The sequence below is a fragment of the Anguilla rostrata genome, chromosome 16 (genome assembly GCF_018555375.3).
Source record: "Anguilla rostrata isolate EN2019 chromosome 16, ASM1855537v3, whole genome shotgun sequence".
NCBI classification, from domain to species: Eukaryota; Metazoa; Chordata; class Actinopteri; order Anguilliformes; family Anguillidae; genus Anguilla; species Anguilla rostrata.
This window is the reverse complement of record NC_057948.1, coordinates 7,700,810-7,723,547: the sequence shown is the minus strand read 5'-3', so window position 1 is coordinate 7,723,547 and position 22,738 is coordinate 7,700,810. Positions and strand designations below refer to the sequence as shown.

At 44.4% G+C, this 22,738-nt stretch overlaps 1 protein-coding gene across 1 annotated transcript; it reads right to left on the bottom strand.

The window, feature by feature from the left end:
- Positions 1-882: 882 nt before the first annotated feature.
- Positions 883-8,484, bottom strand: rcn1 (reticulocalbin 1, EF-hand calcium binding domain). The gene is made up of 6 exons (XM_064312685.1): positions 7,587-8,484; positions 6,411-6,604; positions 5,881-6,059; positions 4,325-4,385; positions 2,311-2,510; positions 883-1,357 (listed from the first exon to the last, which is right to left on the bottom strand). The coding sequence occupies exons 1-6, from the start codon at positions 7,805-7,807 to the stop codon at positions 1,250-1,252; spliced, it is 963 nt and encodes a 320-aa protein (XP_064168755.1). The 5' UTR covers positions 7,808-8,484; the 3' UTR covers positions 883-1,249.
- Positions 8,485-22,738: the final 14,254 nt, after the last annotated feature.

Below are 22,738 nucleotides of genomic sequence, written 5' to 3'. Positions count from 1 at the left end.
GGAGTGCCCAACTGGGCACGCATATAAGCACCCATTCCTGCAACTTCCTCTTATTTCTGGAGAGCGCAGACAAGCGCGAGTTCTCCTCCAAAGCATGCAATGCTGCCGCTTCTCACCACGTTGCAGTTAGTAAGTCAGGCTCGCACAGACGTGAGTCGGAGGAAGACGCTTCGTGTGCAGCTTGACAGACGGGCTTACGGGTACCTGATTGAACTGCGGGGGTCACTAGTGAGTCACTTGTGACACTGTCAGGCCAGACAGAAACCCTGCCATTCTCAGGCGACAACAGAGCTAATCGTGCATCGCCCTGCAGACCTACTGGCCACTGTTGACACCGGTCATGGCCTGAATTTGATACCAGACCATGCCCGGGTATCTATGTTGCTCATCCACGCACCAGAACAGGTACTTAAAGGGATATTTCACTATACATACCTACCTGAAATAAAAACAACATTTCACCATTTAAGGGTATCCACAAGGCGTGTTATCTACATGAAAGTAAAACATATCAATTACACATGCATTCCTGAAATATAAAACAACTGTATACAACATAAAACTATAAAATGCGAATGAAACAAACCAATGACCAATAGAGCAGATAGTGCACTCATTACAAACCATTTCAACTCTTCAGTATGTATAAATATATAATATTTGATACTCAAGTGAAGCACTGACAATTGCTGTAATTATAAAACACACGAGTGAAAGTATTAAAAACCTCTGAATCCAATCTGGAATAATTTCCACAACACGCCGCTTCAAGTTATACAACCAAATAAATAAAATGACCTTTTCTCGCTGTGCTCAGACAAGACAGAACACAGTAATCTCCTGACATTCTTAATGTGCCTAAAAAAATAACATTTAAAAAAAAAAAAAATCTAAACAAATCACAATAGCGAACCGGGTTTGTAAAAGCGCACAAACACACAGGCCTAAAACGAATAAACAAAGTGGCTCGCTAACAGCAGCACCCGTCCCCGAGCGCTTTAAACGAGTTCCAGTGGCACGCGGTGGCTCTGCTCGTGGGACGAGTCCCCTCCGCGGAGTGGAAGGTCGGCGATGGGAACCCTAATGTGTAGCTGCGGCCACACGGCGGGTGGTGGGGGAGGCAACGTGGCCCCTGCTCGGCAGGTGAGGTAGCGGCGGGAGGGTTCGGGTTAGCCGCCGCCGCCGCCTGCGCCGTCGTTTCCCGCCCGGAGACGCGAGGATTCCTTCGTCGGGCAGCGGGTTTCCCGCCTCACAGCTCGTCGTGGTCCCTGGTCAGGTCCTCCCCGTAGTTGGTGGCCTGGCTCCCCACAAACATGTTCCAGTTGTCCAGGATCTCCTCTTTGGTCAACATCTGGTCCTAAAAAACCAAGAGGTTCAACCCCAGATGAACCACACAAGTGCCACGTGCACACTTTTACACAGGCAGTGCACACGAGTTTGAGTGCAATCCTCCGTTTCACAGATAAAAGGTGGAAATTCTGGCTTGAGACTTTAAGTGGAATCAGTCTGCAACACCCATGTTTCAGGTTTCAGAACAATTTGTACATTACCAGCAAGATGACCCAAATCATTAGGTGTCAGATTTATGATGAACAATAGCTTGAATGGTCCCTAACTTTTTGACTGTAATATGATCTACAGCCCGGAACATGCTGAACTCCTTTTAACTCAGTGCTTTTCCCACCAGAGTAAAGCAGACACCTGCCTATGCTCTCCATAAGGACTGGACGCTTTAACCCTCATCCAGTTGCTTTTGCACAAGCCTGCAGAACGCTTTGACAGCACTGTAGCTGCAGTTGATCTAATGGGGACTAACGGCTCTGCAATTAGCTGCAGGGTCTAAGATGTGCGCACCTTCATCACCAAAAACAAACACCATCACCGCCATTGGAAGGGAACTGCAGTTAAATGTGCAGCTGGGATGCGCCTCATCTCAGAAGCCCGACGGTCCGATCTCAGCGGGCCCAAACTCCCGCTTGCACTGTCTGGAGACCGCACTTACTATCGCGGCGCAAGGCATGCCGGTGATGCGCCAGCTTCCAATTGGTCAGATTTTCAGAGAGAGGTTAGGGTTAGGGTTAGGGTTAGTTCACGGAGGTATTCTCCCGGTTAGAATCGCTGCATTCACCTCAGTCACCTTCACTGCACTGATGCGATTTGTGTTAAAATACAGGTCACGCACCGAGAAGCAGGTGGCTTTACCGGCCACCGGCCGACATTTGGCAGGAAAATCTGGCGCCGGCGGCGACCGCGAGGGGGGAGGAGGAGCCGGAATCCGGCGTGGTTGGCAGAGCGGGTAGCGGCACGCACCTTGTCCACGTCGGACTCGTACACCAGGTGCCGGGCCTCGGCCTGGGCGTGGTCGTAGTCCTCCGGGAGGATCCAGCGCCGGATCTCCTCCTTGTCCATCTTCCCGTCCTTGTTCAGGTCCCGGAAGTCCGAGAACTGGTCCCGCTCGGTCCCGACCCAGTCTGGTTCCGGACCCCCCTCTTCGTGTGCAAACATGTCCGCTGCGGCGTGAGCAAGGGGGAGGACAGATCGGTTAGGTATTTATGCCGTCACCCAAAGCTTCACCAACAACACCCTAATTCTGGTCAAAGAAACTGACTGGACAGCTATTGCTTGCTTATCATTCTCTGTAATAGTAAAGGAGACCATAACAGATTTTAGACTAACCAGATCAACTCTTACACCAGGGGCCATTTTCCCTTTCTCTCAACTACAAGAAGTTCTAGTTGGTAACGGGAGTTTCCGGTTGTTTCCCCAGTGAGCAAAAGCTGAAATCTAGATGTCGATAGGGGTGGAAATCTAAGCTGAGAGATGTTTTGACATAAAGGGACTAGGTTGACCCACCTAGGTCTAGGTAACTAGGTATGTCCAAGCCAGCTAGAAAATCGTTCGTTGTTTGTTTTCAAACCAAATCTAGCCAGGTTTTCACCTGAATGCCTCGACAACGTTTCACCGGAAAAAATGTTCACTGGCTCTGAACATCCACTGAAACTGCACCATATTTTCAGAAGAAAGAAAGAATATATTCAGAAGAACCATGTAATTGGAATATCTGTATAGTTCGTTTGAGACTCTACACTACAGTATCACATCCGTTTTGAAAGCATATCCATGTGGAAAACAAACAAAGCACTAATGAATTATTAGGACACAAGCAAACAAAACGTCCAGGGCTGAGGGGTTACTCAAATAAAGCCACGGTTAAAACAAACATTTACACCAACCTTAAACAAACCAACATAAATCATTACAAATCAGGACATGCTGAAATATTGATAAATAAACTCCCAGCGGGCGATTTCTTTGCCCGGGGAGCAGTGGGATTGACCCGCTCAGAGAAAGCTTGCGCGATTCCTAGCCTTTCGAGAGGTCCGAGGCCAAGACGCAAACACGTTTTCCGACACCGGAACTTAATTTAATCAAACGTGTTGCTGTGTTATTTTTTTTTTTTTTTGCCCATCCCTCCTCCTCCATCTCCCCTCCTCCTCCATCTCTGTCTCCCCCCCCCCCACCCCCCCCCACCACCCTACCCACCCCCAGAGACGTCCGGGCGCGGCGGACATATTGACAGGAAGGGCAGCCGCCGCACAAAACAAAGGGGCTCGACCTCGCGACGGCTGATTTCAGAAAGTGTCAACAACGGGGCTCTCGGAGCGGCTCGTCCGCCGTGTCCAGGCTTCAAGCCGGGAGACAACACTTTTTCAGCCTATAACAAATGCTGACAACTACCTAGTAATTATAGGAAGGTAATTTTGCTGAATGGACTTTAATTACAGGGGGAAATAGTACTTCTCCATTGTGTCGCCGGCGCACGGAGAGCATTCCAATTGGGCGTCCTAAATGGAAAGCAGCCGCGGGGAAGGGGAGCTGTCATCATTTTTTCTCCTTCTGCAGTTAGATACTAAGGGTCATTATCAGGTAATTCTTAATCACTGACCTGCAGTAAGCTATTAATTGTATTCCTGTGAATTAAGATAATTCTAATTAGCTGGAAGCCGGGGGAATAACTCTCGGGGGTTGACGCGGCTGGGAGACGCGACGAGGCAGAGGCATCCGCGGCGCAGTGTGGGACTCACAGACGCCATTACTGATAACACAGAGGAGGAGGGTTACAGCCCCCCCCCCCCTTTACCACACTGCGTTCACATAGGGTAATTGAGGCATTAAAAAAAAAAAAAAAAAAAAAAAAATCACTCCCTTCATTTTCCTCTTACCAACCAGTCTGCTGGTAAGCAGTGCCCCCACAGTCAGGGCAAGGGGGCCATCCCGTACCCATTTAGACCAGAGCAGAGCAGAGCCGGCGCCCTGAACCCACCTATGTACTCGTCCTCGTCCACGAATCCGTCGCCGTTCTTGTCGATGTCTTCCAGCGTTTCCTGAACACGGAGACAAGGTCAGCTTAAACGAAGCGCCAGGAAGCGCGCGGAAAAAAAGGAGAAGCGGCCCGGTGTGTCCAGTCATGCTGTTCCGTGTGTAGTCTACGCTTCATGCACAGGCATGCAAGACTAGGCAAAACTAGCCATACGCTATGACAGAAAAGCTAGCGGAACCTGCACGGTTCGATCGTGCTCACAGCTCATAACTGAATCAATCCACACAAAATATGGGCAGCAGTGTGGCACAGCGGGTAAGGAACTGAGCTTGTAACCGAAAGGTCATAGGTTCAATTCCTGGGTAGGACACTGCTGGTGTACCCTTGAGCAAAGTGCTTAACCTGCACTGCTCCAGTATATATCCAGCTGTATAAATGGATACAATGTAAAAATGCTGTGTAAAAGTTGTGTAAGTCGCTCTGGATAAGAGCGTCTGCTAAATGGCTGTTAAGTAATGTTAAATGAGGAAGCACAATCGTACGACCTCTGTGCAAGATGCTTCCTGCACTTCGTACGCCGTCGCCGTAGTCAAATTGAGGATCCATTGAGGACCGTCTCTTGAAATGGGGAAATGAGAGAGAAAGCTTCCCGTTGCACAGAAAGGGAAGACGGCAGACTCTGTGTTGTATGAAAGGAAGTGGCAGTGTTCTGCCTCTCTAAACACAGTTTGCTTTTCACACCTCTGTTCTGCCTCTGCTGGGGAGGGAGGTTTAACAAATCCTATAGCTACCTGGTGCTGATGTCAATTAGACAGAGAAAACAGTTATTTTGTCCAAATCCTGTATGCAGTAACCAAGAACTTTGATGTGTAGTACATATTGTAAATCAAAACATTTCACTGAACGCCAGTGTGTAGAAAAACATAACACTATTGTGCAAAGGAGGATGTATCATTCAACAAAATCAGTTCTGAACAATGCATTGGAGCACAAAATGTAAGTTCATTTCAGCAGTTTGATTTTTTTTCTTTTGAAAGTTGAGTTTAGATTTAATCGAGCACGTGAGTGGTTTTGTCCAAGACGGAACTGAACAGTAACGTACTTTCAGTAAACATTAAAAAGGAACAATCTGTAATGGTATTACAACTTTTTTTGACTAGCCTAGTGCATTTGTTTTCCTAGTTGCCATGCAAATTTTTTGTTCTGCTACAGTACTAAAATAATATTTTAAGAAAAGAAGTAGCATGGTAGGGTGTCCCACGTGGCATGCTTCAAACTTAGAGAGAAAACCAACAATTTACAAGGTAAATTAAAATTAGACTAATTTGGAAAGATAACCAATGACCTAAACCCTCCGCCCCAACCGCAACCTCAAACCCCACCCCCCAACCTTCTTTCAACATGACTCATTGCAGGAGAAACTGTACCTTTCGAGAACCTCAACAACCCCCCACCAACCCCACCAACTCAAACCCATTCAAGGTCTACTGGAGAAACACTTGAGATAACCCCCCCACCCCCATTCGGCAGGAGCTCTGACTGTAAAAGCTGTGACTCACGAGGACCACGATGTCCTTCATGTGCTCGAACTCCTCCGGGTGCAGGAAGGCGGTGAATTCGTCGCGGCTGGCCGTCAGATCCCCGTCGAGGTCGGCCGCCTTGAACCTCCGCTCGTCCCGGGGCAGCATCTTCTTAAAGCTGAACTGGTCGTTGGAGTCCTCAAACTCCTCCGGATTGGCTGCGTGGGCGGGGGGCGAGAACACGACGCTCAGACTTGGACCGTGTCGTTAGCTGTGTTTCCACGATAACGCCGGCCTGGCCTAGCCAAAAGCTCTCGAGCATCGAGCCGATCAACTCAGAAGACTCGCGCCGCCTGCCATTTATGCCGGTCTGTTGGTTGACTTCAGGGTTGCCAAGTTTGCCAACATCAATCAAGATCCCTCCCGCACAACACTTTGTACTAATCTCATATGTCCACAGTTAAACAAAGGATCATGTTTCCTTTCAATCTCTTTGCACTATATTGTTTGAGAACAAGAAGAAAATAATAGATGCATGTTAAGCAGTATTTTACTGGTCAGTGTCTTACCAAGATAGTAGCCGTATGTTGCCTTTTTGTACTCGTCCCATGAGATGTGGTTGTCCTTGTTCAGGTCATAGTCAGACCAGACCTTAGCGACGTTTTCGTAAACGTAGCGCTTCTGCACCCGTTTGATCCAAGCCTTAAGTTCAGCGGTCGTAACGTACCCATCATTATCGCCATCTATGCGGTTCACGATTTTCCTGCAAGAAAATAAATGTATGAATTTATAATTAATCGTTCACGTCAAACAGTTTTATAAATGCACGAGGCAATCACAACCTTCAAGGTTCAAATGTCAATGGTATATTAATTTGCAAGAGCACTTGCAGTGTAGATCAGAAGATCTAAAATGTGGGCGGTTGGTTTAAAAAATATTTAATAACATGTTTGAAATGTCAAGTGATAGCACCAAATTACTAAGTGTGTACTTGGTGCGCTACCCCTGGCTAACTGGGTCTGGATTTCTCCTTACATTTATGCCACGTTGAGAAGTTTACTGGGACCGTCCTATTTGAGGCGTTTCAGGGAGTTCCATAGCCACCCATTTGAGCAAAACACGGTGAGTTTAAAGGCCGTATGACAAGCAGGCCGTGGTAATGTGAGAACATAGTTGAATAAAAGCCGTCCGTGTAAATGTTGGAGTCCATAATACTAATAAAACAGTTTATCTGCCATTGTCAAGTCATTATTTAAGAAAGAAAAAACACTGGGTGGCAATTCAATTCCCCGTACGATCTTAATATAATTCTATTGCTTACTTTTACAAAAGACGTTATATGCCTTTTAATAGGCTATTTAAAGAATTCAGTGAAACTATCGTATTCAGGAGCCATTTGCGGGAACCAAAGTTACGTGCCACTCTGGTCTTTGCAGTGCAGGAATGCAGCATGATTTGAGCATGACACAGTTTAGCGCGCTACTTGCTGGACTGTTTCATAAAGTTGCAACATACGTAGGCTGAATTGCACTGTTGATTTCTAACTCGAATTACTAATAATTTTCCAATAGCCTATGCCAGTAGAACCGCGCTACAGCCGTCATACTGTCGCCTACATAGGCTACATTAGTTCTGACATCCAAAATATGCAAAATATTGTGTCATTGCTTAAAATAAGGACCCTTTATCCGGAGACCTTACATTACCGTTATGGTATCCGAAACACCCAGATAAAATGGTCTTACCCAAGCCTCTCCTTGCTCTCCTCTGGGGTCAACTGATCAAATGTAGTGGCTTCTTCTCTTCCTAAAAAGGCCTCGTGATCATATTGGTAGCTCTGATTATCCTCGTGTTGCTGTTTGCTCAGTTCGGGGTCGTGGTGAATCCGGTCTTTCTTTACAGTGGGTTTGCCGAACACCATCCACGTACACATCACTATAAGGTACATACAGCTCCACACCCCCATCTTAAATTATACCTGTGCTGTAGTAAATGTCAGGGTGCAAAAAACTTGGCGACCAAACACACTCAAGAGGAAACGAAGGCTGCGGAGACTGAGAACTCGATACAATTCAACCCAAGCGTAACGGCAGTATCGATTGTGTTGCAATTCCGAATCGCAACAGTGCCCGAGCCAGCTACATTAGGCTACAATTTTCCTGACTTACTGCACTTTGCTCACGCTGTAACCTGCTTCTACGTTTCAAACATACCCGGTTGACTGCTATCAATGACCACAGATTACAACCTAGCGCTTCAATTTTTTTCGAAGGTTGCACTGTAACTTCTCGCCCAACAACCGATCCAGGATCAGTTTGTCTGTCTTGAATTATAAACGATAGGCTTTTCAATCAAGAGGCGTATACTGATCCAAATTCAGTACTTGGTCGCAGAGCCTACGCATCCTACAGCGTTTCCCACACAGCCATTCACTTTAGCGATAACGTTTCTCATATCTCGGAGTTTCATGTTAAACTGCCTGCCATTGGTCGGGGAATGTCTGTAACGTGAGATGCCTTTGAGCGCCACGTTGCAAGCTGACAAGCAAGTGAGCTTGCTGGCAGAAGACGTAACGCAGAACTTCCGGATTCTAAAAGGATTCCCCCAAAAATGGACGGACCCTCAGGAGGGAGCAGGCCACAGAACTGTTATGTGGGCCAGGCAAGGAAGCACCCGGAAGTAACGTTAAACAGCCATTACTGCGCATGTTCAGTGCAAAATAGTTTGCTGCCCATTGGACTAAATTCTGAAAAAATCTTTCACAACCAAAGAAGACCTCATCATTTCATTTTGGAATCATACATTTCATTATGTGTAGCAGTTTATGAAACAATGATTTTTTTAGTCCAGAAGTTTTGGGAAAACAGAAAATTTAAATATCTTTTTATACAGAAAATCTACAGAGCCCTGTCAAAAATATGCTGTCTATATCTATACCCCAGTGCTTCAGAATGCCGTTAGTCTGTACTGATCAAGTGACTCCACTGATGCAACAGCCTCAGTGAAGTGAATTTCTACTGGTATTGAATGAATGGTTTGTGAAATAGCTCATTATTAGAAGTTACTTCCTATGAACGAAGGCAGTCAACGTAAGCACATTGCTTCATTGCTAGCTTTTAAAGTTTACTGGTTTTACAATAGCAAGCTTACAATCATGCTTCATGCAATGCCTATTGGCAGCATGGTCATATCATAAATACACAAACATTATGGGGTTTGACCCTATAATGTTAGCCCCAGGCTACCAATCCTTTGTAAATGAGCAGTTTTGGCTACATTTCTTAGCTAACTGGTTTGGTGGGTCAGGCCAACAGAGCCAGTTTTCATTAGTGTTTGGTATGGTCATAATGAACAAGTGTTAGCTAGTCCATTACCTTGATGATCTCCTGGCTGATACAATGTTGTTCCCAGCAGTAGCAGCCTTTTGAGAGGAATGGTCAAAACAAAATGTCTGACGTAAGATGAAATGTGACCTAAATGTTGGCATTGGATCTAAACATAGAGCTAATAGTGAGCGAAGCACAATGCCATAGTTAACTTAAGCAAGTAATAACAGCCGAGAGACAACAAATTATAACAAGTTTGTCAGTCTAATGCGTCCATGGTTTGCACAATGGGAATGGTAATTATTGACTCATAGGGGAGTTTATATGGGTGTTTTCCACATCAACATGAATGCATTTCAGTAAATTATCTGATAAATTCAAAAAGAAGGACATCTGCCCATTTTCTCCATTGCAGATTTCACTAACATTTATTAAAGAGCTCAACTCAGCTCTTTAATAAACGCTTAATAAAACATCATCAGGCATAATTTCATAATATGTAGCAGTAAAACAAATTATTTATTTTTGGTCTAGATGATTTGGGAAAATAGAAAATTTTAATACATTTATGATAACAGAAGTCCCATATGGGTCTCATATGTTCACATTGCGTTGTCTGTATCTATGCTGACTCAAAATGCTATCGGTCAAAACTGATCATGTGACCATCTCCACTGATGCAGCAGCCACCAGAAATTAATGGTTTGCCTTTTATCATCAAACTCAGAGTGAATTGTTTGTGACATAGCGAATTAGGTCATACCAAGCTGGCTTCCTATGTTTATTAGGTAGCTTACTCACTAACACCATAGGCACTGAGAACATGGTTCTGGTTGGCTTCTTCACTCCCTTATAAGGTTTCCTGTGCGTACTACAGCTGGCTAACAATCTTGTTTCTTGTACTGATTAGCTAGCTACCATCATGGTTCCATCATACTAGCTTATCGAAATAAGAACTATTGTACGCTGCCATATTTAACCTGGTATGAACAAACGTATATGCTTCCAAACAGTTATAGCAAGCTGGCTCATTAGTTTTCTAGCTTGCTTAATGAATGCAGTTTTTAAATACACAATATCCTCATGCTTGTATTAGTAGCTAGGCCAAGGATATAGAATATGAATAATAAAATATTCAGTTTCTATAATTTGTGTTTATCCTTTTTCATTTCATTAGAACATATTTCTGAAAAAAAACAAACACCACAATGTTCTTAATCAGCAGGTTGACCGCCGGTTTAATTTCTATTAGACTGATGTTATATATTCACCCCCTAGTTGGCCAGCGCGTGTGCCTGAATTGGTTAATCACATAATACAGTTCCGAGACCCAAATGACATGATGCGCAGGGTCAAGGCTACAGAAGCCAAACTTCATTTCAAAGGTGCGTTTATGGTAGGGAAATTACAAGAACATGTACATTATGCCATTGAGATTAAAAATATTTAAATAAACTGAAATTAACCATTTGGTCATGATTTATTTATTTACTGTTGCATTATTAAAGACCATTTATTCATTTCCATGTTGTGATTTTTAGCAGAATTGAATGAGTCCTCATTTTCAAATCCACAGAACAAGCGTAATATTGTAGACAGTTTCAGTAGAAAATTTTGGTAATTTAGCAACGAGTGTATGAATGTATTAGCCTATATGTGATTAAATTGAAGATGGAATATTATATTATAATATTTTGGTGATTGGGTTACTTAATTGGTCTATTAGCCTATATGTGATTAAATTCAAGGTGGTGGAATATTTTTGTGAGTTGGCTACTTTATGAGTCATTAAACTGAAGATGGTGGAATATTTTGGTGATTAGGTTACTTAATTAGTCAATCCGCCTATATCAGGGATCCTCACATCTGGTCCTCAAGGCCAGTAGTACTTTAGGGTTTTCTTTCATACCTGATAGTTAATTGATTGATTGATACACCTGAATGGCCAGAGATTTAACTCACCTGGTTTCCCAGGTTAAAAATCATAAGAACGAAATCCAGCAGTACCACTGGCCTCAAGGGCCAGATTAGCCTAGCCTAGCCTAGCCCTGGCCTTCTAAGGCTAATAATGCCAGTGATGGCAATAAGTGTGGAATTGCCGTTATACTTGATAATGCGGATGAAAATCAGGTAGAAAGAAGAAACGCGTTAGGCCAACTGCATGTGCTGCGTCCTGCCATAATTAAATCGCGGGCAGAGGTCACCTGTGTTGATGAATGAATAAGTGATTTATTTAATTAACTTGTCCTGTCAGCATCCCTTGGGGGATTAGGAAACCTCGTAGGCTAAACTGAAACAGAGGTGGCCTACATGCTTTTACCTTCCTCTATGGATATACCACCATATTAATAAACTTCATAAAGAACAGTGCTACAGAACTGTTTTTTTTTATATCAAGCAAGATATAGGACCATTTTCAAAACATCTTCTATACTGAATTACTTCTTGGCATTCTAGCAGCGCTTTTTGTCCCCACAGGTATTATCATTGTACAGTAGGGCTACAGATAATACAAGGTCACCACAAAAACTGCAAAACAACACAGTTGCCTATTAGGTGTTCATCGCCCTCTTACTTTTAATGCAATCAATAAAGTTAATGCTTTTTTAAGGCTACTGTGGAATCTTGTTGTCTGGTAGTACTAATCTGACCTTGAAAAGTCTCAAGCTGGTGCAGAATTCAATGGCTAGGGTTCTTACAAGTACCAAGAAATATGAATATATTAATTTGGTGATTGCGTCTTTTAATTGCTTGCCTGTTCAATTTCGAATTAACTTCAAAGTTCTTCTTCGACCTTATAAGGCTTTAAAAGGTCTTGGTCCAGAATAGTTTCTTCCTATCTGTCCCACCTAGGGAGTTTTTCCTTGCCACCGTCGCCCTAGGCTTGCTCTTGTGAGGGTTTGGGCCCAGATCCCCCATAAAGCTTGTAAAATGCGCTACACAAAAGCATTTGGTTTGATTTAATGTGAGAAAGAATCACAACATTAAAAAATAAAAATACTTATGCAATGGTGTCAGTGAGTAGACTTTAAACCCAAATCTACAGGACAACATGCTGAAGTGCTACAAGAATTTTCCAGTGAAACAGCAAGTATCCTTTCAGAGGGATTATGCCATGCCTTAGTAACCAGGGCCCACATTTCTGTAAGAAAACATTTTACTAATTTAATTATTCTAAATATACCTCACGTTTAAAGAACTGTCCGGGAAAAGATTGTTCATAAAACCCACAAATGACTTTCCTTGACTGCCACCTCCAATCATGCTTCAAATGCAACAAAATATGAAGTTAGTCATAGATCATTAGCATAATGAGTTAGCCACTTGGGTTTTTTTTCCACATATAGCCTACTATAGGCTATACAACACATTTTACTGGAAAAATTGTGCTCGGAGCTACAATGCTGGCCTTTAATATCATGAACGAATTGTTAATTTATTTTAATAAGTTTTAGGTGGTCAATTTGAATCAGCATGCTGAGGACAGTTTAAGAAAAAAAAACAGTCATTTTCAATTTAAACATACGCTCTGCGGATATTCCAGTAATTAAAACACTGTATAATGAAGACTTGTTTTCATTTCATTTGAACATGCCTGATTTTTCTCTCACCCAACCCCCCCCTTCCTTCCCCCCTTCCCCCCGTCCCCCCTCATTCCAGTTTTTTAATTCTGCTCACTCGCTCTCGCTGTCAAACAGACAAATGATACGACACATAGTGTCGCTAATCGCTCTAGCCGCGGACGGCGCTTCAAAAATAGAGTGAGCGATGAAGAGAGATGACGGAAATATTAAGAGCAAAACCTGTAATTAAGACTTTGACATGAGACAATGGCTGGGGTGACACGGTGTCAGCATGCTGGATTAACGCATTCTTTCCAACGTGAGCCGGGAAGAAGGGATGTGTGCGCGTGTGTGTGTGTGTGTGCGTGTGTGCGTGCGTGTGTGTGTGTGTTGGGGGTGGGGGTGGTGTGTGAGGGGGGGATAGTGGGTGACTACATACATAAGCATAAAATTCATTTAGTTAGTTCAATTAACAAAAGCTTATGTTGAATGTTGGCCCTGCGGTAGGCTCTGTCTGTACAGATATGTACCTGAACACTGCTTAGCCCAGCGGACATTTCCACAGCGATCCATTTACAAAGGCACCTCAAACTCAAATTCCTGTGTCTGCCGGTTTTTTATGTATTCCTGCACTTAATAAGAGCTTAATTTAAGTCTCTGATTGGCTAAAGAGTCTGCACACCTTTGTTTCCAAGGCCAAAATTAACTGCTGATTGAACGATAATCACAAAAACCAGCAGAGACCGCGACCTTCCAGGACTGGAGTTTGAGACCCCTGCATTAACGTTAGCCTGCTCAGCACAGTTTTTGAGGGTTTGCCAAATAAAAAAAGATAACCACACACTATATAGGTCCTCGGAAATCTTATAATTAAAAAAGAGAGATTAAATTTGTTGTTCAACATGATTATTTCCGTCAGAAATTGTTGACGATCACTTGTGTCGGTGTGCTAAGAGTAGAGGGTTGAGAGTACTGACTACGTTTACAGACTTGCTGTAAACTATTAATTTTTTGTGGAATGGAATGGCGCGTCAGACACTGCGCTATAAAGTGTGTGTGTGTGTGTGTGTGTGTGTGTGTGTGTTTGTGAGACACAGGGAGAGAGAAAGAAATATGTGTTTGACAGAAGATAGTATAGAAAGTGTTGTTCTTGATTGACGTGTTTATCGGGGCGGCAGTGTAGCATAGTGGGTAAGGAACTGGTCTTGTAACCAAAACGTAATCGGTTCGGTTCCTGGGTAGGACACTGCCGTTGTACCCTTGAGCAAGGTTCTTAACCTGCATTGCTTCAGTATATATCCAGCTGTATAAATGGACACAATCTAAATGCTATGTAAAAAGTTGTGTAAGTCCCTCTGGATAAGAGCGTCTGCTAAATGCCTGTAATGTAATGTAATCTTAGTCTCTGTGTGTTTGTGTGAGTGGGTGTGCTTGTGGGCATGTGAATGTACGCATATCTGCATGGCTGAAGATTTGTGTGGGTGTGCGTGTCTGTGTAAGTGTGAGAGTGTTTATATGTGCGTGTTTGCAGGGGAGGGGGTTGAGCCCACATGTTAGTTTGAGGGGGTGTGTGCATGTGTGTGCGTGTACTAGGCCTGTACTATGTTGTGAGAGGCTGATTGAGCTGCACTTGTGTTCAAGTGGGGGCAGCAGAAGGTCTATTTCCTAGAAAGTATATTCAGCATTTAGAGGGGCAGACCTTATCACCCAGCCTAAAGCTCAATAGGTACTCCTCACTGCTCTCCATTTAAGGAGTGACACAAGCCTAATTCCTTAAGCACAGTGACATCACCATGCCAAGCTTTTAATATCGCCTTTTCATCAAGCCGATGTGTGCTTGCAGATTTAAACAATGTTTCAAAATCTCTCTCTCCTTGTCTCTTTGTCTCATACACACTCACGTGTCTTAGTTAATGAGAATACATTACATTTATCTGGCAGGCGCTTTTATCCAAAGAGACGTGCAATAAGACACAATACAATAAGATACCCGGGTTTCTGTTCTTTTAAAGGTTTCAAAGACAGGTATGCGTTTCAGCCGCAAAACAGGAAATTGCTCATTGCATTCATCCTTTTACATAATGGCGTGTGTGTAATTAATTGCGAATGATATAAACAGAGTGTCGCTCTGCTCTCCTGAGAGCTAAAGTGTCCTTTAATTGCTCCAGAAATTGCAGCTATATATAAATGTGGTTCTGTGATATGTGGAGTGGAGGCTGACTCGGACCTGTAGTCAGGAGCCGCATTTGCAAAATTCTAAGCAGTGAACCATTTTTTGCAAAATGCATGAAAATACACATACGCACACATGCATACGCGCACACACACACACCCATACACACACACACACACATGTGCACACACACACACACACACACACACATACGCGCGCGCACACACACATAGACGATAACCTTGTTTTCCTTTCCTAGAGACTTGGCAATTAGTAACTAACCTCAAGTACCTTACAGAAAATAATTTACTCTTACCGCATAAATCCCACGTGATTTCTGGTGCTAATATTTTCAAAGTACATGAGCAATGATTAAATGGAATAAACTCAATATAAGCCATGCAGTAAAAGTGTTAATAATGCACATTGGAGCATGCAGCGGAGGTCAACGAGGGCTAGCATGTTTATGGCCCCTTATAAATTCACACCATATCAGAAAACTAGGCTCCCCTATTAGAAACCTGGACCAAGAGGAGCCATTAACAGGATTGGTGTCTCAGTGGAGATTCACTGTTAACCAGCCAATCCTGTTTCTTTGGACACTCCCACCCAGATCTCTTACTAGACCCTACCTCGCGAAGCAAGAGCGCTCTGCTACCAGGAAAGTGAAAACCAGAAAAAAAGACCCCCGCAAGAGAGCACTACCCCAGTCCCCTCTGACACGCGTTCTGTCGAACGGCTAACTCCGTGCCCGACCAGTTGAGAAATGTTAATAAACTTCTCATCACCTCAAAGGGGGCGGAAGTGTAAAAAAAAAAAACGAGTTCTTTTTTAATTACTACTGTAAAATGGATGCAATCAGAGGAATCCTTCCTGTGACATTTTCAGGCGGCCTGTCTGCTCCACTTGTGGGAAACAAATGGCCGAGGCGGGCGCAAATCGAGATTGAGTTTTTCATAAAGTCATTACTTCTGTCACCGGGACCATTTCCAAATTGAAAAATCTGAAACAATAAATGATGGCGAAGCAGTTAATAACTGTTAAGAAATCACATTTGGAAAATTGCATTTAAGCAATAACCTTTCTCCCCGTAATTAAATGACAGAAAGGTCCCGGTTTTAATTAAGTCAGCAATTTATAGTTATGAAGCCATACTTCACGGTGGAGATTAGCGGCTGATAGGTCACGGAACATTCTGAGTGCATTTTTAGTAGAGCTGATCTGGTAATTACACCGCCGTTCGCCGGTGACCATCGGTGAACCCGCCACCCCCCCCAGATTAAACCCTTCTCCCCGACCCCCCTTTTGCGCCGTGATGTATAACCGGGATTAGTCAATGTACCGCTCTGCCCCGTGCCAGCCATCTTTAAATTAAAATGTATTTTAAATTAGGGGCATCAACGGAGGGAATAATGTTTGAAGAACTGCAGTGGGGAGATGGATGGCTCCGGAACACATCATGGGAGAATGCATGGGAGTATAAATCATTGTTGAAATGGGGGAGAATGGGGGGGTTGGGAAGTGTGGGGAGGGGGGTGCTTTGGAATCCCCCCCGCCCCTCCCCCGCCCTTAATAACCGTTGTTGGGGCTGAGATTTATGGGGGAGCTAAATGATAATGTTAGTGTATTTATAAACATATGATGCCATTTCATCGGTAATTTATTCCCGGCTGCTGAGTAATGCAGGCCGCGCGAGGGAGATGAAGTAAAGTTTTGGACCAGCAGAGAGGGTGCATCCGTACGGCTTTAGCGTATTATTTAACTACCTCTGCGTTCCATGTTACCCAGTGATCACAGGGACTGTGTGTGTGTGTGTGTGTGTGTGTGTGTGTGTTAACTAGCCTCTGTGTTCCACATTACCCAGTGATCATAGGGACTGTGTGTGTGTGTGGGGGGGGATTCTCTTTTTTAAAAGCATCTCCCTGGGCCCTATTTTACCCTGTGCTTGTAAGTGTCATTAGATGGCTGCATAATCGCCCAGCTGGAGGAGTGTTAATTCTACATTTTGTTAGCCTCTGGGAACATGACATTCAGTAGACTACATGAATATGTTTTCCGGAGTGGATCTTCGTAACCAAACGTGGCACGTTCCAGACACTTCATTAAGGGAATTAAAAGAATGTTTTGTGATGTGTGGTGCTAATCGCAGGCTTGTGTCTGTAGGGGCTGCATTTTGTTCAATCGCTGTGCGAGAACAAATATCTGCCCGTATGATTTTGCCTTCTTCTTCACGAGAAGTCCTCGATCAGTTTTTGGATTGATCTGTTTTTCCACTCTGTTAAATGCTGATTATCAGATTTTTGTGCATTAGTGCATTACAAAATCACACGTGTTCACAAAACAGTAGAGCAAGTTATTTAGCCTACATATATAAATTAAGATATAATGAACAGTTGTGCCAAATGCAGATTTCACCTTCCAAAACACCTGTCCCCAGTGCTTCATTTCTAAATCAGGAGGTGAACAAAAAGTGTCTGTCTGAGGGAGGTGAAGCATCCCAGGACACAAAAAAACAGTGCTAAAGCGTGGACTGAAAACTAACCACAACAATCACTTAATGAACAGAAATACTTTACGGGATAAGTACAAGTTGCATTAGCAAAGAACACTCAAGTTATGCTACATCACGGCAAGCACTGTATGATACAAAGGACAAACCAAAGAAAGGAGGAGACACTCAAAAGGAAATGGCACTCATAGAACGGATCAATAGAATTCAATGAAGTTGTTGAAAACACCGACACGTTGTTAAATTTAGTCTGCGGTTGGGACATTACCCGTGTTACCAAATGTTAGCTAGTTTAGAACACCTGTGATTAAGAACCTACTTCTTGCAAGTTAGCGGGGCTACATCTGCTAGCCATCGCACTCGCAGCACCTGGCTAGCAGGGTTGATTTACTGTCTCCATGTCTGTCTCCTGGAGAACTGATAGAGCCAGGAAGCCAGTTTTATCTTGTGGCTAACAAATTAAAGACTGGTCATTTTGATCCAGCCCCCAAATGTTTGCTTAATTAATTATGAACCTTTTTTTTGTTGTTTTTACTCACAGAGAGAGAGAGAGAAAGAGAGAGAGAGAGAGGATTGAGGTGTAGTGGCCGTAATATATTTTTGGCTGGGGTTCCCTGGCAAACGGCGTAATTGCATGGGATGTTTATTTGTGTGAAGTGTGTTTGGAAGGGGTGAAATGGCAGCCATATCTGTGAGTGGCGTTCCACCGCCTGGCAGGGGCACCACGCGGCGAGGTGAGCCTGATTCGCGGCTGCAGAAATGGTCACGCGCCAGGGAAGCCTGGCCGAACTCCCGTGCCACACGCCACCACTGCCAAACCGCCAAAGAGTGCCACAGAACACTCGCAGAGGAATAAAATACAGTCCCAAACTGCCCTGCCAAAAAAAGAGCCAAATCTTTTCAAAAATCTTTTCAAATGTTTAATGTGTCATTTCTTAACGTCTTCATATCTCCTTAAACTTTATTTTTGGTGAACATTTTTGCCATTTTTTGCACTTACAAAAAAATATAATAATCGCATTTTATTCATTTTTTAGAACACTTTGCATTTATTGTATTAAATATTTTTGCATTTACTTTAGGCTGCCACTAAAATACTTCATCATGTAGACAGAATTGAATGTAAGTTTTGACCCTAAAGAGAGCGCAAACTTCGAGAAAGACATTTCAATTAAACTGAACTGTCTTTGGTTCCACGGGATAGTGGTAAAGTTGGACAGAGGAGCTGCCTTTGATTTTACGGGATAGCTGTAAAGTTGGACAGAGTCATGTACACAGGGACACACAGACCTGTGAGATGAAGGGTGAGACAGGTGAGTGGACACATGGAAAATGAGGAGTGAGGATTCTTTATGCTTGAGGCTTTGAGGCCTGAGAAACCAAGGAACTTAGGTTCCAATTCAGGGAAACTGAAATCTGGCTCTCTGGGCCAGTAGTACCACCACTACCCGATGGTTAATTGATCAATTAATGCCTCTGATTGGCCAGAAATTTAACTGACCTGGTGCCCCAGGTTTACATCAGCTGTAATTAGATGGTAAGAATGAAAACCAGCAGCACTACTGGCCTCAAAGGTCAGATCTGAGCATCCCTGACCTAATGATTCTGACGAACTCTGGGAAAGAGCTGTGTGGTCACCACTCAGTGCTTCACTGCATGCGGCTACACGTTGGAACCTCCATCCAGCGCACAGACCACTGTATCCAGCCAGGCCAGACAAGGCTGAGCACTCCCCTCTGCAACAGCCCCAGCAACCCAATTACAGGCAGACAACTGTATTTATAATACTGAAGAGCAGACACAATTACACATGCACATGCACATACACAGGCACAAATAAGTTCCTCAACAACTCTTTGGCAAGAAGTTTGTAGACAACATTTTTGTGCGTGTGTGTGTGTGTGTGTGTGTTCGTGGGTGTGTGTATGTGTGTATGCATGTGTATGTGTGTGCGTGGGTGTGTGTATGTGTGTGTGCATGTGTATGTGCGTGCGTGGGTGTGTGTATGTGTGTATGCATGTGTATGTGTGTGCATGCATGCATCTGTGTGTGTGTGTATGTGTGTGTGCATGTGTATGTTTGTGCGTGGGTGTGTGAATGTGTGTGTGCATGTGTATGTGTGTGCGTGGGTGTGTGTATGTGTGTGCGTGTGTATGTGTGTGCATGCAGGCATCTGTGTGTGGGTGTGTGTGTGTGTGTGGGTGATCATCGCATGTGACTGCTTGAGGAGAGAGAGAGCGAGAAAGAGGGAGTGAAGCAGAGAGATAGAGAGAGAGAGGGAGCGAGACAGAGGGAGTGAGAGAGAGAGATAGAGAGAGAGAGAGCGAGAGAGAGCGAGACAGAGCGAGACAGAGGGAGTGAGAGAGAGCGAGAGAGAGAGATAGAGAGAGGGAGTGAGGGAGCGGTGCAGCTGGCAGGCTGGGTGCGGGCGCCATATGCGCCATCCCAAGCCCATCATGTTCACCTTCAAACGCTCGGCAGCCGTGATCACCAGCCAGTGGAGCGTTACCGCTGAGCCCGGCTACCTCCCGGCCCGGCGCCGCACGAGCTCTTCAGTTAAAAACGCGTCTCATACAGGGAGCACGACGCAGACAGAGGCGTCCCCACTATCCTGGTCCACATTATGCTGGTCCCCACTATGCTGGTTCCCACGATGCTGGCCCCCATTGTGCTGGTCCCCACTATACTGGTCCCCACTATGCTGGTTCCCACGATGCTGGCCCCCATTATGCTGGTCCCCATTACGTTGGTCCCCACGATGCTGGTCCCCACTATGCTCACATCTCAACGGTCTGGATGCATCGAGTTTTACACACAGAGTACAGATGCCCAGAAATCAAGCTGCGAGGAGACTACTCATCTGAGCTGCTTAGGTTCATTCAGTTCCTGTGGGGACTGTAAACCCTTTTCATTAAAGTTTTCAGAAACAAAGAAAATCCTGAATGCCACCTGAATACCCCTGGCGACAAGAAGGTACCACACTCTAAACAAACATGACCACACTTAACGATGTGTTTAAGGTTTATAGAGCATCTTTCCCAATCTCAAAACACTCTTGGTGAAGGGGACTACACCAATTCAGGGCCAACCTGCAGACCAACCAGCTTGTCAAAAGTTCATATAAGCAGTTAGAAATCTGTATCGTCCCTGTCGGTATATACAAACTGAATAACACCGCACTACAATTCAGTAACATGGTTGTTTGAACCAAATTTACTAATTGATTAGTAAAGTTCTTTACAGTACATGGAGTTAGATGAACATTTTCAATTAGAAAATAGCAACAGTTTATTAAAGTATTTGTTATTATTATTATTTTGGAGATACGAGGCCTCTGTGTGACACGAATGGCACGCACAGACAAGCATGAAGCCTCCACGCCGCTCCGCACGGCCATGCTGTTACGCTACAGCCCTGTATGCTGTTATGCTTCGTCCGACCACGCAAAGTTTAATTAATTTTATCTCATTTATTTTTTTAACCAGAGGCCTGGTGTTTTTTTTTTCTGTTTTTTTTTTCCCCCGTTGTTGTTGTGTGCAACATAGACGCATAATATTCCCGGCCCGTGGCCTGTCGTCCGAGCGCGCGAGCACATCTGGGTTCGGCGAGCTCAGCTAAAAAAAACCCTCATCCAACATGGCGGGAGCAGCTGTGCCGCGGGTGTTTCAGGTGAGCGTGAGTGATGGCATCGCGAGCCCCATATGCTGACTGGCAGAGCTGCGGCGCGCAGCGGAGGGGCTTCAGGAGTCCCCGGCCCTCCCCGGCACGCTGCCGCGCCCTTCGTTCTTCCACCGCTTAAAGCACGTACGAGCACAGAGGCGCGCTTTCTTTCAGATCTTTTTTTTTTAAGAAGGCCGCTTCAAAATTCAGCACGAGGAGAACGGCCACTCAGAAGATGTGGTGCGAAAAAATGCAGATCGCTTTGGGGCGCATAGACAAATGGATAAATGCCTTCCCTAAAAATAACGATTAAAAAAATGAATACTTCAGATTACTTCCTATTACTTTCAGCATAGAAAAAGAAAAAGAAGAGGGGTGTCATTTATTTTAATGCTGTTGACTTCAGAAATCGAACAGAAAATATTTGAAGAAATGACGCTTTACAAACCCTTTTTTATGTTTAGCGCACGGCGGCTAAAATACCAGAAAAGCACAGCCGCGGACCAAAGCCCTGCAACACCGCAGTCCCCAGCCGAAGAGGGTGAATTCAGAGGCCTGTGGTGTGGGAAGGGAGACCACACTGGCGCGTACCACGGGGCGCGCTGACAGATGGCGGCGTTCGGCGAGGGAGAACGGTCCCCGTCCCGTGGACTGATGCGTACGGACAGATGACAGCATGAAAAACGCTGTCGAAACAGCCACTGGACTAATGAGGTCAAGACGCGCCTTCTGATAACATGGGGTCAAGCGGAGTCTTTACGTACAAACGGAACCAATTTTCACTTTCAGCAAAGAAGTCTTAATGATTAAAACGCAGCTGGAATGACACAAAATGTGCAAATATCCATTTCAAATGGCCATTATTAGTCATATCCGTTGCAACCTCCGTGAGGCGAATGTGCACAGCGTTCATGGGGTTCCGGTGGTCACTTTCCCCATAGATATGCTTCCCCCTAGTTACTCAATCTACCAATGAACCCAATTTAATTGATAATTAGATTCAGCTGATTGAACACAGACAGGCTTGATTCCAGCCAGCCCTTCTGTATCTAAACCTGACTCATATTGAACCTTACCCCTAGAGTGAAGTAGTCACCACAAAGTTTCTACAACCACACTCTGCCATGATCAAAGAAAATTCCAGAAGAGATGAGGAAGAAAAAAAGTGCAGAAAGGGTTACAAAGCCATTTCTAAGGCTCCGGGACTCCACCGAACCACAGTGAGCCATTATCTCCAAATGAAGAACACTCGGAACGGTAGTGAAACTTCCTAGAAGTGGCCAGCCTGAAGCGACAATTTATCCAGGAAGTCAAAAAGGATTCCAGAAGAACATTCAAAGAACTGCAGGCCTCTCTAGCCTTAGCTAAGGTCAGTATTCATGACTCCACAATAAGAAAGAGACCGAGCAAAAGTGGGATTCATGGGAGAGTAAAAAACGCCCAAATACCTGTCTGACAGAATGGGAAACACTCTTCAGGAGGCAGTAGCGGATGTGTCAGAGTCTACTGTCCACAGAAGACTTCACAAACAGAAATACAGAGGTAAAACGCAAAACGCAAACCAAATGCAAACCACTAGTTAGGTGCCAAAACATCATGCCCAGGTTTCAGTCTGCAAATAAATATAGCCTGCAGAGTTCTGGGGAAAAAAAGTCTTGATGAGACC

What these genes read in the sequence shown, in the direction of transcription:
- rcn1 (XM_064312685.1), bottom strand. Translation starts at nt 7,807, where the DNA reads ATGGGGGTGTGGAGCTGTATGTACCTTATAGTGATGTGTACGTGGATG. An exon ending in TGAAGGACATCGTGGTCCTC is followed by an intron (nt 4,386 to 5,880) that starts GTGAGTCACAGC and finishes CTCCGTGTTCAG; the next exon opens with GAAACGCTGGAAGACATCGA. An exon ending in GGACGAGGACGAGTACATAG is followed by an intron (nt 2,511 to 4,324) that starts GTGGGTTCAGGG and finishes CTCACGCCGCAG; the next exon opens with CGGACATGTTTGCACACGAA.